This window comes from Cyprinodon variegatus, unplaced genomic scaffold (assembly GCF_000732505.1).
Source record: "Cyprinodon variegatus isolate N-32 unplaced genomic scaffold, C_variegatus-1.0 Scaffold124, whole genome shotgun sequence".
Lineage (NCBI taxonomy): Eukaryota > Metazoa > Chordata > Actinopteri > Cyprinodontiformes > Cyprinodontidae > Cyprinodon > Cyprinodon variegatus.
The window spans coordinates 1,204,515-1,220,144 of NW_015150577.1; the positions used below are offsets into that span (position 1 = coordinate 1,204,515).

The 15,630-nt window shown below is 36.8% G+C and overlaps 1 protein-coding gene across 2 annotated transcripts in view; it reads left to right on the top strand.

The window, feature by feature from the left end:
* pamr1 (peptidase domain containing associated with muscle regeneration 1) overlaps positions 1-13,443 on the top strand; it is a 34,972-nt gene extending 21,529 nt beyond the window's left edge. The window contains exons 7-15 of one of the 2 annotated variants that reach the window (XM_015375709.1): positions 3,480-3,650; positions 3,794-3,985; positions 5,612-6,355; positions 6,404-6,457; positions 6,555-6,731; positions 7,408-7,474; positions 7,585-7,814; positions 12,114-12,472; positions 12,544-13,443. In XM_015375709.1, coding sequence (XP_015231195.1) covers positions 3,480-3,650; positions 3,794-3,985; positions 5,612-6,355; positions 6,404-6,457; positions 6,555-6,731; positions 7,408-7,474; positions 7,585-7,814; positions 12,114-12,472; positions 12,544-13,077 — 2,528 coding nt within the window. In that variant the 3' untranslated portion in view covers positions 13,078-13,443. Of the gene's footprint in view, positions 1-3,479; positions 3,651-3,793; positions 3,986-5,611; positions 6,458-6,554; positions 6,732-7,407; positions 7,475-7,584; positions 7,815-12,113; positions 12,473-12,543 lie in introns of both variants that reach the window. The other variant, XM_015375708.1, reaches the window with a different exon arrangement.
* Positions 13,444-15,630: the final 2,187 nt, after the last annotated feature.

Here is a 15,630-nt window from a genome sequence, read left to right on the forward strand (position 1 = left end):
CATGGCTCCAGCCTTATCAAAATATTACAATTTGGTCTCAGTTGAAGGACACCGCTCTCATTCCATTCTCAAATATTTGCCCCGTACAGAATTAAGATTATAACTGTATATCAGGACAGAGGCACCGTCTTAACCAGATAAACTATTGTGAAAAACATCAGTTCTGACACGCAGTCAACAGGCAGCCAATACCAAGGTGTAATAAACTCACACATCTTCAATGATAATTATCCTAACAATTGTAAAAACTAGCTACTGAATAACCAGGCAACAAATGACTTTCCACCAAAACTGTGAGTGCAGCCAGAGGGAAACAAATACCAGCCAAAACTCCTTTGGTATTTGGTAGCAGTGGAGGAACTCTAGAGATTTATAACACAGGTAGTCAAATCTTTAACTTGGAAACTGTTTATGACAGCTGAAAGAAATCCATAAAACATAATTTTGGAGTTTCCTAGTAGTCAGGAGGTTAACACTTGTTGCAGAAAAAAAGAATATTGGTTACAGGACACCAAAATTAAACTATTTGGCCTGGATGCAAAAAGCATTCAGTAGCAGAAAACTTACTATATTTGTTTCCTTGAGCTCATAGTCCATATAGTTAAACGTGTAGAAGCTTCATGTTATCTGTTGCAGGAAAGCTGGTTAGAGTTGATTGAAATATGCAGGATAATCCTGGAAGAAAACCTATTAGATAAAATAAAAAACACATAGCAAAAACCTAGAGGAGCAGAGGGTGCATTTCTAGTTATGACAAATACAGTACAATATATGGATAAACCATGTGGGTAAATAGTAATTTATATAGAAGATATAAATTACATATTTAACAGGCACTATCCATCCAGTGAAAGATGGTTTTATTTTTAATTTACTAAATATACAAAGTTTGTAGAGGCATGTATGAAGATTTGAATCTTTAAGTCAAATCTTATTTCACACAGTACACATCCATCTGTATTCTCCTGAGAAATCAAGTTATCTTTAGATTTATTAAACAACAAATGTCTTTCATGTTTTAAAGTACATGTAGTCCACATTTACTACCTCAAAGTCAGATAACACATTTTAGATATAATCTCAGTGTCAATATTTTATGTTTGTAATGATCAGCTTCCATGTCTTATATAAACGAGCGTATATTGTTTTATTGGTAACACTTATTATAAACTTCATATAAATCTTACTTTCTTTTGCTATTTTATTTAATTATTTTACACATAATTTCCAAATAAAATACAGAAATTATGGGTCACGACTCATATTACGTGTCATTATGAGCAGCATGCATTGTGCCCTAATTACTCCAGATTGTTTCATATGAATGTGGACAAAGCCTAATATAGACAAGTAAGGAAAAAACATTAACATTCAGCCAAGAACAGCTTCTCAGGCAGGCTCAGCATCGTCTGCACAGGGTTCAAATAGGTTATCTTTTATGACAAATGGCTTCAAACATCAGAACATTTTAGCAAAGTATCATTGTGAGGTTAAGGAAAGAGGTTTCTGAAAAAGGAAAACAATCTGAAAACCTTCCTAATAATAATAATAATAAAATGAAAACACTTAAGGACAGTGAACCAGGCAATGTAAAGGGAGGTAAAGTTAGCAATAATAAGAGAACATGGAAACATGAGCAGTGTCAAATATAGACGCCAGAAAATAAGAGAAGAACTGCAGCTAAGTTGATGGAAGGACGGGTCCTACTTGCATTGACTGTGGAAGGAGCAGTTCAGGCATCCAGGTTGCCTCTCCTCTTAATTTGACATATACCCAATCTGGTTAATCCTTTTTGTCCATCTGGATATTAACCGGTTTACCCCATCCACCATCAGATAAAGACTCAATCTATGTTTTGAGGGACAAGAGGGGGCTGCTAGTAGTACTACTGCATTGATAAGACTGGCTTATATAGGAAGCTGCATGAATGAAGGTGTTTGTGTGAATGAGATGTAAATACATCTGAGCAAAAAGGGACAAACATGGAGAAATCCAACGGGAAAAAAATTAAAAAAGCAGAATTAGCTAAGAATTAACTAAGAGATAAATATAATTAAAACAGTCGGTTGTGCAAAAATTTAAACGCTTCTAAATCATGACAAAAGTATCATAGCCGCTAAAAATCATTCAAATTCAGGGATGTTACAACTGTAATATTCCACATATTTCAATGGGATTTTAAATTATGAATAGTTTGGGAAAGAAAAGAAACAATTCAAGTTTTTATTACTTGTTGATTGCTTTTACAAATGGAAGCTTTGTTTGTTTGCTTTTAAGTACATCTACAAGGTTTTAGAAAGCTCACTAGAATTGACTTGCATTTATCTCTTCCTGTCAACTCTCTGGTTTCCCGTCTCTGTGGAAAAATCCCAATGCATGATGTTGCTGCCACCATGTGTTCTGCCAGGGTTGGTTTTACTGTAGCGTGCAGTGGTTGTTTCAACACCCAAATTGCATGCAGTCAAAAAATCTACTCTTTTTTTATCTGATTAAACTTGGAAATAGAGATTGGCGCTCTTTCAACAATAGTTTTCGTTTTGCTACTTTATTTTTTCTTTAAAAAAAAAAAAAAAACAGATCTAAGCTCTCTGATTATAAGAGCCTGTATGCCTTTTATTTTTGTGTATAAACTTATAAATGGCATCCAAGCCACTGCATGTTACTACCAAACTGAAACGATTGAGTTCTGCAGCCTGATCCACAAGCACATGCAGTAGTAGCCATTAAAAATTTCCCCACTTTCCTTGATCGGCTAGTCCTTGGCTGGTCCCCTACAGTTCCTTTTTAAACATCAATCTTCATACTAAAATGTTCTTTCTGTCATGATTTGTGGACGTTCAGATCTAAGGAGAAGCATCATCTCCCAGTCAGACCCTGTAATTCAGCGAAAGGGTGGAGTCAGAATTAAAAAATACGCAAGAGGGTGTCACTCCAGTGGCTGGAAGTTGAAGGGGATTTTGCTGGGAGTTGGAGGGAAGTAGGCCCCCATTTGGCTGGTGTTTAACTGCGAAAGATCCTTTTGAATAGCTGCTACTGTAACTAGACCTAGTTCAGTTCAAAAATGTTCTTTAACAGCAGTGGAAAGTTGAACAGTTTGACTACAGCAGTTTTATTACACATTTAAAGGCCATGTGTGAAAATCTTGCTGTTAACTGTTCACACTTCCACATGAAGGGGTAAATTAATTGTAAATGCTCTCTGTAGTAACAGGGTAACCTTTAAAACCTCTCTCTAAATGAAAAACAAATGTGCTATGTCGAACTTTAGTCAGTCTACTCCCTGTTGGTTAGAACCAGAAGGATATTATGGCACTGATGTTGTGTTTTGTTATCCTTTAGAACAAGCAGTTACAATATAGACGTTCCATACAATATGCCTTCCATATGTACTCATTGTGAAAATCCACATGTTTAAAATAAAAGGAAATGAAAGCAGTATGTGTTCATCAATAAACTGTGTGTGCCTTTATTTCCACTCAGTGGTGGGATGCCGCAGGCCTCCAGTGCCCAAACATGGCTCCACGGAGGGGCTGTTTCTTCACTCTGGTGCCCGTATCACTTATCGGTGTGATGTGGGGTTTAAACTGCGAGGGTTTCGTACTGCTATCTGCCTTAGCGATGGCACCTGGAGTGCACCGGCACCTGAATGTGGTAAGATGAAATAAGGGGTTTGTTTTTATCCAAACAGTAACATTTTTACATTTGGTTCGTCACTGTTTTTGTAAGATTTTTACACAGCCTGGGGGAGGATTTAGATCATGGAAAAAAGCTTGATTTTCTCTCCCTGCCTGCAGTGCCAGTGGAAAGAGTTTGTACTTTACCACCCAAGCCAGTAAATGGTGACCACTTGTTGGTTTATGGACCCAATGATGTCCTTATTGCTCTTCAGTATATATGCAACCAGCCCTATGAACTCATTGGAATCTCTCAGAGAACCTGTCTCCCTAACAACACCTGGATTGGGACTCCTCCTGTTTGCTCTAAAGGTCAGACATTTTTTCACTCAACGGGAAAATAATCATATTTTGCATTAGAAAATGGTCAGTTAACTTTCTTTTAAGTTTTCATTATAAAAAAGTAAATGCTTAAAGTGTGCGTTTGGATTCAATTACATGAGAAAAAATTATTTGTGCACCTTTTGTAGCGGTGGTGTTTGTCCTACTAGTTTTTCTCATCTTGACACTCAGTCATACAGATAATGTGAAAATTCTTCTTAGGGTTGCCATATATTCTTAACGATTTGACCAGCTTTATATTTCTGGTCGTATGTCCCCTAGTAATACATCCACCCTAATCAAATGTCAGTGTCATCCCCGAAACACCAGCTTCTCTTTCCCTTTAAAACAAGATGAATCCCTATATCATTATGTTTTAATCTTAATTTTTTAAATAGTGATGGTAGTTAGGTAAGGTCAACATTCTTCACAAATAACATTTTATATCTAGTTTAAAAGATAAATTTTATTTTTACTAAATCAGAGTACTTATTTCCCATATTTACTGAGTCCCGTACAGCAGTGATAACCGGGGGAAATTGTATTCCTAGTGTTCCACGAGTGCATTGCAAGGGGTACATGAAAATATTTAATTTCTTAAGTAGTGAAATAAAACATTGCTGGGATCTGTTTTGCTCTTTGAGAACACAATTAAAAAAAACAACAACCTTTTTTCAACCAAAAAGTAAGTTTTTCTTATTTATTTGAGTTCACCTTCAGCTGTGACGCATCAAAACCAAGCAGAGAGACAGAATGGATGTAGAGAACAGCCTGGGATCAGCTGTTTTTCAGACTGAGCTACCGGAGCTCATCAAAATAAGCTCAGGTGTCTTAATGGAAAACAAAATAACACTAATTAACTCAGTTTGACGCTAATTTTTGTTTTGTATTTTGTTCCCAATTCCTCAACCTTAAATGTCATTGTAAGGGAGTTACTCATGAGTTCCAGCTTTATAGCGACAGGCTTATAACATGATTTTATTTGCTATTTATTTCGATTCCTTACTTACAGGCAGAGATAGAAAGAATACAATGCCTAAACTTTAATCCTGAAAAGTAAAAAGGTTTTTATTTTATAACCAGTTATTTAATGTTTTCCTTTTGGACAATACTTTTGACTGAGGGGAAACTCATGGGAAGAAAAAAAACGCCCAAAGGGGTACAAAAGCAGAAAAAGGTTGGGAAACACTGTTATACAGGCCAGTCAGATTTGAAGGGCTAACAACTAATAGCTGACTTATCAACAAATTGTCCCGTCATGATCCAAGAGAGCTGAAACCCTTAGGCTGGTTATTGTTAAATATTCTCCTAAACAGGTCTGTAGTAAATGGCCAGGAGTTCTGTCATACTCTTAATTTTTTTTTTCTTTTTACATATATATAGTTTAACAGTCCCTCCTCGGATGTTCAATCCTTTATTGTTCTATGCATACATGTCTTCACAGCTTTTTTCTTTATGATGTTTTTTTTTATTATTATTAATATCTCTAAAAAAACTTTTTTGGTGGCCTAATCCCTAAAATACAAGGAAATGTGAAATCATTTGGACAAATGTGATGGGCATCAAAACTGTTCCAAGTTTCTCACTCACTATATATTCCTCTTCTTTCATCCTCAGTGAATAACACGTTATCTGAAAAGGATAAAGTGCAAAAGACAGAACTTGGCAAAGGACCAGATAAAGAGACTAACAAAGACACCAGCAAAACCAAAGAGATACCTCAACAAAATACAACAGAAAACAAACATACTGGCGGGGAAGATATACACTCTGTTGGAAAGAACACAACATTGGTTGACAAAGAAGATAAGTTCACTGGAACAATTCCAGAAAATACTTTGGAAAAGGATAAGGATGAAGGAGATATAGAGGAAACAAATACAGGTTTAGAAAAGACAAATGAAGACAGAAAAAAAGAAGTGGACACTAAAAGCGGTGATGGCAGCCTTAACAAAGTTGAGGAAGAAGAACCAGAGGCATCACAACCACCTCAGAAAAAAGAAGACACTCCAGACCCTGAACCAGAGAAAAGAAAGACAAACACAACGGAAATAAGGGATAAAAAAATCAAAGGGCAGAAAGATAAGGAACGGAAAGAGGAACAAGTTAATGGAAAGAAAGATCCAGATAAATTTGGCCCAAATGACACAAAACTGAAGACAAATGTATCTGAGGGTGAGAGTACGTTGGAAATATTTGAGCTGCAAACAATAAAGATCAGCACAAGTACCACGGATTCAAAGGATGCAAAAAAAGAAACCAGCACCATTGGGACTCCAACAACGGTAAAGAAAATGAACCCCTCTAGAGTTAATGTGACACAGTTCACTTTGTACAGAGCAGGAGGGGAAAATGGGAAAACAAAGGAGAAATCTGAGGACGAAACTCGAACCTTTGAAAAAACGAAGCAAGTGGAAGCAAAGAGGAACGAAAAGGAAACAGAAGAAAACCTGAGCATCACAGGTAAAATATTTCTTTAAATAAAAACAACGAAAATACTGTGTTGTATTTCTTACTGATGTCTATTCAGACTCACTGACAGTGTGCTCCACTTCTGTAGAGAAGAAGTGTCCACCTCTGCCTCGCCTATACAATGGCTACCACCAGGCGGTGCCAGAGTTGGATATGGAAACTGTGGAGTTCATGTGCAACCACTCATATGCACTGAGTGGTGATAAAAGGCGAAGCTGTCACCCTGATGGTACCTGGAGTGGCAAACAACCTCTGTGTTTCAGAGGTATTACTTTTTAGATAGAAGTGTTACTTCAAAGAAAGAAGGAGATAAATTGTTGTTCTGGGTTTTCCTTCATAGACACATTTTTTATGTGAGATTATTTGATCCAAAAGATATAGAAAAGATTGTCTTAAATCTTCCGCTAAATTCCCACTAAACATCTTGATAATAGTTTTAACATATCTGAAAAAGGTCATCCAGTCTAATTATTTGGAGCTTCTTGTCATGGGTTAAAGAAAGAAATATCCTCATGTTTTACTCTCATGATAAATGTAAGTAGTAAGAAAAAACTCAAAGCATGTTTACAAAGAGAATATCAATTTTGCTATAATACTTAAACACCCAGATCAAAACAGTTCTCCTGTCTTATGTTGATGTACAGTAAAGACCAGTCATTACTAGACACTTTTAGATACACTTTAAAACAATTCCTGTTATATATGTAAATAAAACATATCAGTGAACTTTTTTCTTGTGTTGTGTGTCATGGATGTATTCTGAATGTTGTGTTTTTTCACCTGTTTTTTTTTTTTTTTTTTTTTTTTTTTTTTTTTTTTTTTTTTTTTTTTTTTTTTTTTTTTATTAGCATGTCGAGAGCCTAAAGTATCAGAGCTGGTGAGACAAAGAGTTCTGCNTTTTTGTTTTGTTTTATCTGTACCTTATTCTTTTTTTTTATTAGCATGTCGAGAGCCTAAAGTATCAGAGCTGGTGAGACAAAGAGTTCTGCCACCAAAGGCACCATCAAGGTACGTTTATTCATGTTTTACCATTATTTGTTGAATTGTTAATTAATAGTTCTGACAGAAATTTTTTTCTGCATTTAAAGAGGATTTTTTATTTTTTTTTTTTCCCACAGGAAGACAGTAGTACACAGGCTTCTCTCCTCTGCACTTAACCAGCAGCTCTATCTTGCTGCACCCACCAAAAGTTCCCCAGTGCTTCCCCAGTTGCCCCAGGGCTTCCACCATCTTTACACTCACATTGAGTATGAGTGTGCTTCTCAGTACTATCAACATTTTGGCAGTGCTAGGCGGACATGTTTGAAGACAGGGAAATGGAGCGGACGTCATGTCTCATGTTCACCAGGTGAGGACAGCAGAGGATTATTTATTGTAATGTGATAGAGGAAAGATCCCAGGTTTACTAAAGCTGTTTTAACATGTATATCAGCTATCATAAAATGTCAGGAGATCATTTATTAAGGTTCACAAACTAAAAACTAAATAATTTCACATGCATATTGATTTAAAGATACAGAGAAGAAAATTAAAATAAGCAGAATCGTATTGAAATTTAAGAAATTTGTGTTTTTTACACTTTTTTTCGACTGAGTCATTCTAATTTTTGGATTCGCATACTTCAGGTCTTCTAATTGTTTCTGGACCCCATATCTGGTTATTGAGAGATAGTATAGATTCTCAAATGTGGTTTTACTAAGAGTTTATGATCATTTATATCTAATCAGCATATCACTTAACATTTAGACAGATACAGATATTTTAGGATTTTCTGCCATGGAGAGCCAGACAAAGACAGAAATAAGATATTGTCATCTAAAACAAACAACAACAACAAAAAAAAAAAAACACAACAACCCCTGAGCTCTATTTACAATTCATAAAGACTATAGATTCCACTTAGAAAGGGTTCATAAATCAATCCAATCCAATTTTTCTACAGCTTATAAACGCGCAGTCACATGGCCTTTTCTTACGTCGATGATAAACGAGTATTTGGCAATCAACAAGTTTCTCTATCTCCTTCTTTTGTCAGTTTACTAATTTATCTTCAGTGCCTATTACTCAACAAATATATATTTACTGTGGGTTAATAGCTGAGTTTTCAAAAGATGCGTTTTATCTAGAAACTATTACATAACTGACACATATCAGATGTTCACTGACACTAGACAGTTTTTAACATCTTGTTTACAACAGTTTAGAAGGCTAAAGGTTTACATTATCTCAATGGTGAAAAACTTAAATTTAACATTTTGTAATGGAATTTGTTCTAACATATAGAGAAGAATAAAACTTAGATGTAAACTTAGCTGTAAAACTTGATAAAGAAATTAATACAAGGAAATTGAAAACATATTTTTTGTATTAAAAAAGTTTTTACTGCAAAGTAAAGTCCCCAGAAGGGCACAAATGTGAAAAAAGTGAAAAATATCTAATATCAAGAGGGATAAGACTTAAGCAGTGCTTGGAAGACAATATAAATGTTGCTGCTCTTTATAGCATGGAGCTAAAGCCTCAGAAGCTGGGGAATTGATGGATGCATGAGTTAAGTATTGCCACTAGATGGTGATAGGGTACAATAATGTTTGCGTATACTGATCACTCTGTAAATAAAAATGACTCTGAGGCTCAAGAAGGGCACATAGTGCTTTATTTTCACATATACAAATGGTTTGGGTGATTTTAGTATGGACTTAGGACCTAACTGAACACCTTTATTAAAACAATTGTTTATCAGAGCCAAGCATTTCTCTTCTGTTTGACAACAGCAACAGGAGTTTATTTTTAAAAGGCAATAATCAATAATATTATAAAAAAGTTATAATATTTAAAGTTTAAACCACAGTGCTTTGTAAAAGATTTCCTGGATTTATTACTGTGTTTAAGTATGGATGTATGATTTTATTACATTTAAAAGTTCCAAAGTGGTTGTGTACCTTATTTAGCCAGTCCGATCTATACTTTGGTATTCACCCAATTTCACTGATATAAACCATTAGATTAAGCTTTGTGTGTTTGCACTGGACATTAAAACATGCCAAGGAGGATTTCTTCTTATAAATATTCCCTGTGTTTGCCTCCTTCAATTTTCCTAAAAGCTGTGACTAGCCTTCCTGACGGGGCTGAAAGAAACATCCCATAGCATGATATTACCGCTACATTACGGGAAGGTGTATTCATGGTCATATGCTAGTTTTTCCTGTAAAACATCATCTAAATCCAGATTAGAACATTTAATTTAGGTCTCATCTGAACTAAACACCTTGAGCCACCTGCTTGCTTTGACCCTAACATGACATGACATAGCAAACATTAAACAAGACTTCTTGCTATTTTCTCTTAGAAATTACTTTTTCCTTGGCACTGATGGCCATGCTTGTGAAGTACAAAACTAAGCTATATTCTGTAAGAATTAATATCCATTTTTACTAGGTGTTTTTTTTTTTTTTTTTGTTGCTTCTGTTGGAGTTTACCCCAGTGGACAAGAGAGTTACATCCATGCACCTTTGGGTAGGGGGGAGGTCTCTGACTGTTGTTTCTGGCTATGAGCTGGACTGCAGTACAGCGTACTGGTCCTTTTTGGCATCTTAAGGGGGTCAGCACCCCTCAGGACAGAGAATCTAAGCGTACCATGCTTTCTGCTTCTGTTTTCAATGAAGCTGCCCATAGCTGTTGTTGTAGAATCTGCAGTGCCAGGTGCAGCAGCAATCCCCTAACCCTGGGAGTAAGGGTCCTATAGAGCCTGGTTATCTTGTGGAACTTCTGAGGCGACATGCAGGTATCATGAGGTAAGGTGTCCCACTGCCAGGGCAGCTACAGAGGCAAACACTAGTGCCCAGGCAGAGTATGTAGAGACTGGAGTGAAACACTGTCTGTCAGCCTTAAAGCGATTTTGGCAAACGGTCCAGCGCCTCTGAAGGAGGAAGCAGTGCTTTGCTAACACTGTTTTTATAGGGAATGGAGCGCTGCTGACCTTGAATGTGAACATTGTCAGATGGTGTAAAAGAATACTCTGAAGACAGCATCCTGCAGTGGAAAAGGAGAGAGGGCAATGGGGCTGGACTTGTTAATCAATCCGGCTCAAGTCGGAAAATTCTACAGTGACAAGGGCATCTGGGATGGATGGGATCCGCCCTAGGTACCTTAGGTCTCTGGATGTTGTCTGGCTGTCTTGGCTGACAGCTGTGGGTGTGTTCCAACTATAGAGATAATTCTTCTTAGATAATTCTTCCTTGGTAAGGCCAGGGTTCTGGAGAGGAGAGTCTAGCTGATTGTCAAACATTGGCTTCAGGAGGAGCATGGTGGTTGTTATCCTAAAACTGGACCAGCTCTACACCCTCTTCAGGGTGCTTACAGGGTCCTTGGGGTTTGGCCAACTGGTCCACATCTGTTTTGTGGACCTGAAAAAAAGATTAAACTATGTACCCCATAGAGCCCTATCACGCCTTGTAAAGGGCACTGTGAGGAGCCCTTTAGAAGGACCCCTTTACAGGTCAGTAAAAGTCAGTACAAGTGGAGCAGAAGTTTTGTCCACATAGTTGGTATTGACTTGGACCCATTAGCAGAGCATGTTGGACTTAGCAGGGCTGTATTCTGTCACCACTCCAGTTGATAATTTCAGCTCCTCCAAGTCATGAATTCTGATTCAAGATCGAGACCAGAATGAGATCCTCAGTGCAAATGGCTGAAACAAGTTTCCTCCGCAGGGTGGCTGGCCACTCCCTTAGAGATAGGGTGAGGAAATTGGTAATCCGAGAGACATTTGGAGTAGAGCCATTTCTCCTCCACATTAAGGCTTGGAAGTCTTCTTTGATGGTCCCCTGGAGAGCTTTTCCAGGTATATCCCGATGAGAGGAGGCCCAGGAGACGATCCAAGACACAAAGGAGGCCGTTCCTTGGCTGGCTTAGGAGTGCATTGGGATTTCCCAAGCAGAGCTGAAGGAGACATCTGTAGAGAAGGAATTATGGGAGTCTCTGATGAGACTGCTGCTACATGAATTGGAAGATGATATTATGAGTACAAGTAGTTTTGTTCAACAGCCCACACTGTTTCACTGAAGAGTACCATGCAAAGTAGGTTGAATACTTTGCATACTTTCCATGCGATAATTATTCTTAGTATTTTGTTGATTTGACAAAAAATCCCCATAAAGGTATTTAAAATGGGTTTTAACATTAAATGCAATAGTTTAAGGGGTAAACTATTGCACTGTATCATGCTACTTTTAAGCCATTAGAAATTAAACAAGTAATATTTCAATTGGTTCTGATTTCAATTAGTTGATTATTAGATTTATTTGATAAATAATACAAATATTTACCAACATTTTTATAATATGTTAAACAAACAGTCAAAACTACATAAATTAAATTTAATGAGCTTTTTTTTATTTTATTTTTTTTCCTGTGCCAGACTTAGAACCTACTTAATTAGAATAGTTCTTGGCATTTAACATCTCCATCTTTGCCACAGATTTGTTTTTTGTTTTTCTCAAAACAAATCATTGCTGGTCCCACAGTTTTTACTGTAGTTCAGTTTCAGTGTATGTAAAAATGATAAAAACAATAAAAAAAAAGTAAATATTTCTAAGCCTCTTTTTCCTGTGATGAAAGGCTCACCTCTCGTTTTCTCTCTTTTTGGCAGTCTGTGGGAAACATGTAAACTTTGACCCAGAGAGGCTGGAAGAGGCTCACTGGCCCTGGCTGGCAGCCATCTATCGCCGCTCCCACAAGGGGACAGGGACTAAGGTGATGAAGGCAAGCAGCCAGGATGAACACTTAAAGAAGGATACAGGAGCAAGAAGTAGCTACCTTGATCATGGCTCCGACTGGCAGCTGGTCTGCAGTGGGGCCCTGGTTAACCAAAGGAGTGTGGTGGTTGCAGCTCACTGTGTGACAGAGTTAGGTAAGATGTATCCTGTGGATACAACCACTATCAAAGTGGTCATGGGGAAGCACTATCGCGATGACCGCAGAGAAAATAAAGGTCCTCAACAACTCAGGGTAAGCTTTTGGATGCTCTTTTTTCATTCTTTATAAGGAGTATCAAAGTAACAAATCTCTTTCTCTTTCAGGTAAGCTCAATTGTTGTTCATCCAAACTATGATCCTTTTATTCTTGACTCTGATATTGCTGTTATAAAGTTACAAGACAAGGCAAGGATTGGAGAAAAAGTCCTGCCGCTCTGCCTGTCAGAGAACCAGGAAGAAGAGGTTCCATCTGGTCAGGGGCTTGTAACAGGCTGGTCTCCTCTGCAGGATATGAGTTTGGGCCTCAACGAGAAGGCAAGGGTTGGGCTGGTTCACCTTGCAGATATAGTCCCATGTGAGCAGCAGTATGCACGTAATGGCATACCAGTCAGTGTTACAGACAATATGCTTTGTGCCAGCCAAAAACCTGACTATGGACCATCTAACATATGTCCATCTGACACTGGAGGGATCCTTGTCCTCCCTGCAAATGCTGAGAACCAGGTCAGCAAAGGCTTGTGGAGATTGCTTGGACTAGTGAGCTTTGGTTATGATCAGGGGGAGTGCAATCCTGAACTCTACACAGTTTACACACGTGTGGCCAACTTTAAAGACTGGATTGAAAGCAACATGAAATAAAGATCAGACTGATTTTTTTTCTCCTTTTTCGAGTAATCTTTCTGTCCAATGTCTATTGCAATGGGGCATTTTCTAAGCAAATGCAGACGCAACACTGGACAATATACTGCTTTAACTAAAGGGGTGCCAAAACAAATAGATGCATTCCATTTACCTCTTCCACTGAATAACTCAAAGTTTAGGTCCCTCAACCTAATATTAAAGACTTGAAAATTACCAGAAAACAATTCAGCTGAAAATTCAGCTGATAAAGGTTTGGATTGTACTGATTTTTATTATTTCAGTTTTTCTGAATATCTTCAGCTTTGATAGTGCAAAAGATGTACATAATATATTAAAAGACATAATGTTACAATTTTTAATAAAGATTGTATTAAAGTGTACCTGTGGTTTTCTCTTATAATTTTTTTACCATCATATGCATATGATATATACATTAATTTGTATTTATACACCTTGAGCCTTTTTTCTGTTTTGTCACATTTCAGCCACAAACTTTAAAAAATTGTGTATAATACATCAACAGACATGTAAGGCAAGGCAAGGCAACACAAGTTTATTTGTATAGCACAGTTCAATGCATGGACATTCCAAAGTGCTTTACACGAATTAGATAACTAAATAGAAGATAAATAAAAGCAGAATAAAAGCATATAAAGATAAAAAAAACATGAATAAATCAAATAAAGGAGCTGGACCACAACCTTAAACTAATAATACCTCAGTTGACAGTTTAACCTCAGCAGTCAAAGGGTTTTTAACTTTGACCTGAAAGACGTATTTTTAGTTTTTTAAGTGGGAAGAAGCAGATATTTAAAAAGTATCTTCCGATGGATCTTTTTAGATTGGATTTATATTCATTACCTAAGTACTGAATACCCTGAGGAGCCAAATACTGCAACTCTAGTTGCAGTATTTGTTAGAATGTCTTTACCAGCTCTGGAAATCTTTCTTTGATCTGGTTTCAAATGGCTGTATGCATAGGGTCAATTACTTGCTCCAAGGTAAGCCCTAAGTGTAGCTTTGTGCTGTATCATATATAGTATTATCTCCTTTTTTCTAAATGGTTACCAGCCTCTGTTTCCCTACTTTGTGTTGGTCATATTTCATGAGAATAAAAAGAAGAAGCATTTGGTCATAGTAGAATAAAATGCAAAAAGAAGTCTCAGAGGTTTGATTATTATCAACAGGGCCTTTATGTAAGTGACCTGTACTATATAGCTATTTTTCAAATCCGGAGACTTGACCAAAGTGCTTTACACTAAATTCAGTCATTCAACAATTTACACACACACACTGATGGTGACAAGCTGCACTGGGGCTCACTGACAGAGGCGAGGCCCCTCTGACCAACATTAGAAGGCAATGCAGGTGAAAGCTGGAGCCAGCAATCAACAACCTTCCTGCATCTGACACCACTTTCGCCCCATGTACAAGTTTACCAAGAAATCTGTCTGAAAATTCAAATAATAACAGAATATACTGTATTTTTTATATAAAATAATAGTGTTTTGCTGAGTGAATACAAACAACTTTTATATATATATTCACAACTGCTGTTTATAGATAATCTTAAGCTTGTTGCACAAATAAGATTTTTTTAAAAATAATTTTCTATTTAGAGATTATTTTACACAGAGGCAAGATTTACAGACTTTCTGATAGATAAAATAAAAAAATTATTAATTATATTGAATCATCCATATCTAAAGTGAATAAAAAAGATTAGCATTAAAAGAAAAAGCCAAAATAGGACTATAAAGCATCATACCAAAATAAATTAGCATTCAACAGCTGGAGGACTTGAGGAGAGCCCAATCACAAAGCCACATAGTTTGTAACTTTATAAAAAGTGTTTGGTTGTGGTATGGAGTTGGTCCTAATATGCAAAAAGATGGAGAAAACCTGCTCAGTGACCAAAAGGTTTTAAAGGAAATTTCTAAAAAAAGGTAAGAGCGAAATCCAGGAGCATGATCAGGAACTTAGTGAAACATGCAATGAGTTATGGTTATACAGCAAAAAGTAAAAACAGAATTGAAGAGTGTATAAATAGTAAGCACAGGTGATAATGATTAGCATGATGCAGGTGGACCAAATGAGGCTAATTGATTAAGTTTGACCTGTGGTTTTATTGTAAAATGCCGACAACGAGGCCTTGAAAGGAAATACTACGGGGTTGTCAGGGGTAACGTCAGGTCCAAATTGAAAGGTGTGGGAGGCAGGTTATTTACTAAATATTAAACAATCATTCCAGACTCTAAATAAGGTGAACATGACCACTGATATATTCATTGCCAGCACAGCAATGACATGTGATGTTATGCAATAAGTTTATATCAGGAAACAAGCAAAGTACTAACTTCTGCTGGGATGGTGACGTCATCAGCTGTCTTCAAAACCAGATCAACATAAGTGAGTTTTACCTGCACAAATAAAGTAGCACTGAAAAAGTAAGCTAGATAATTTGATTCAATTTGGAGCTTAATAGGGGGATAGTTGATCTTTTGCTGACCTACAAAATAATGTTTAATATCTCTGAAACAACAGTACCAC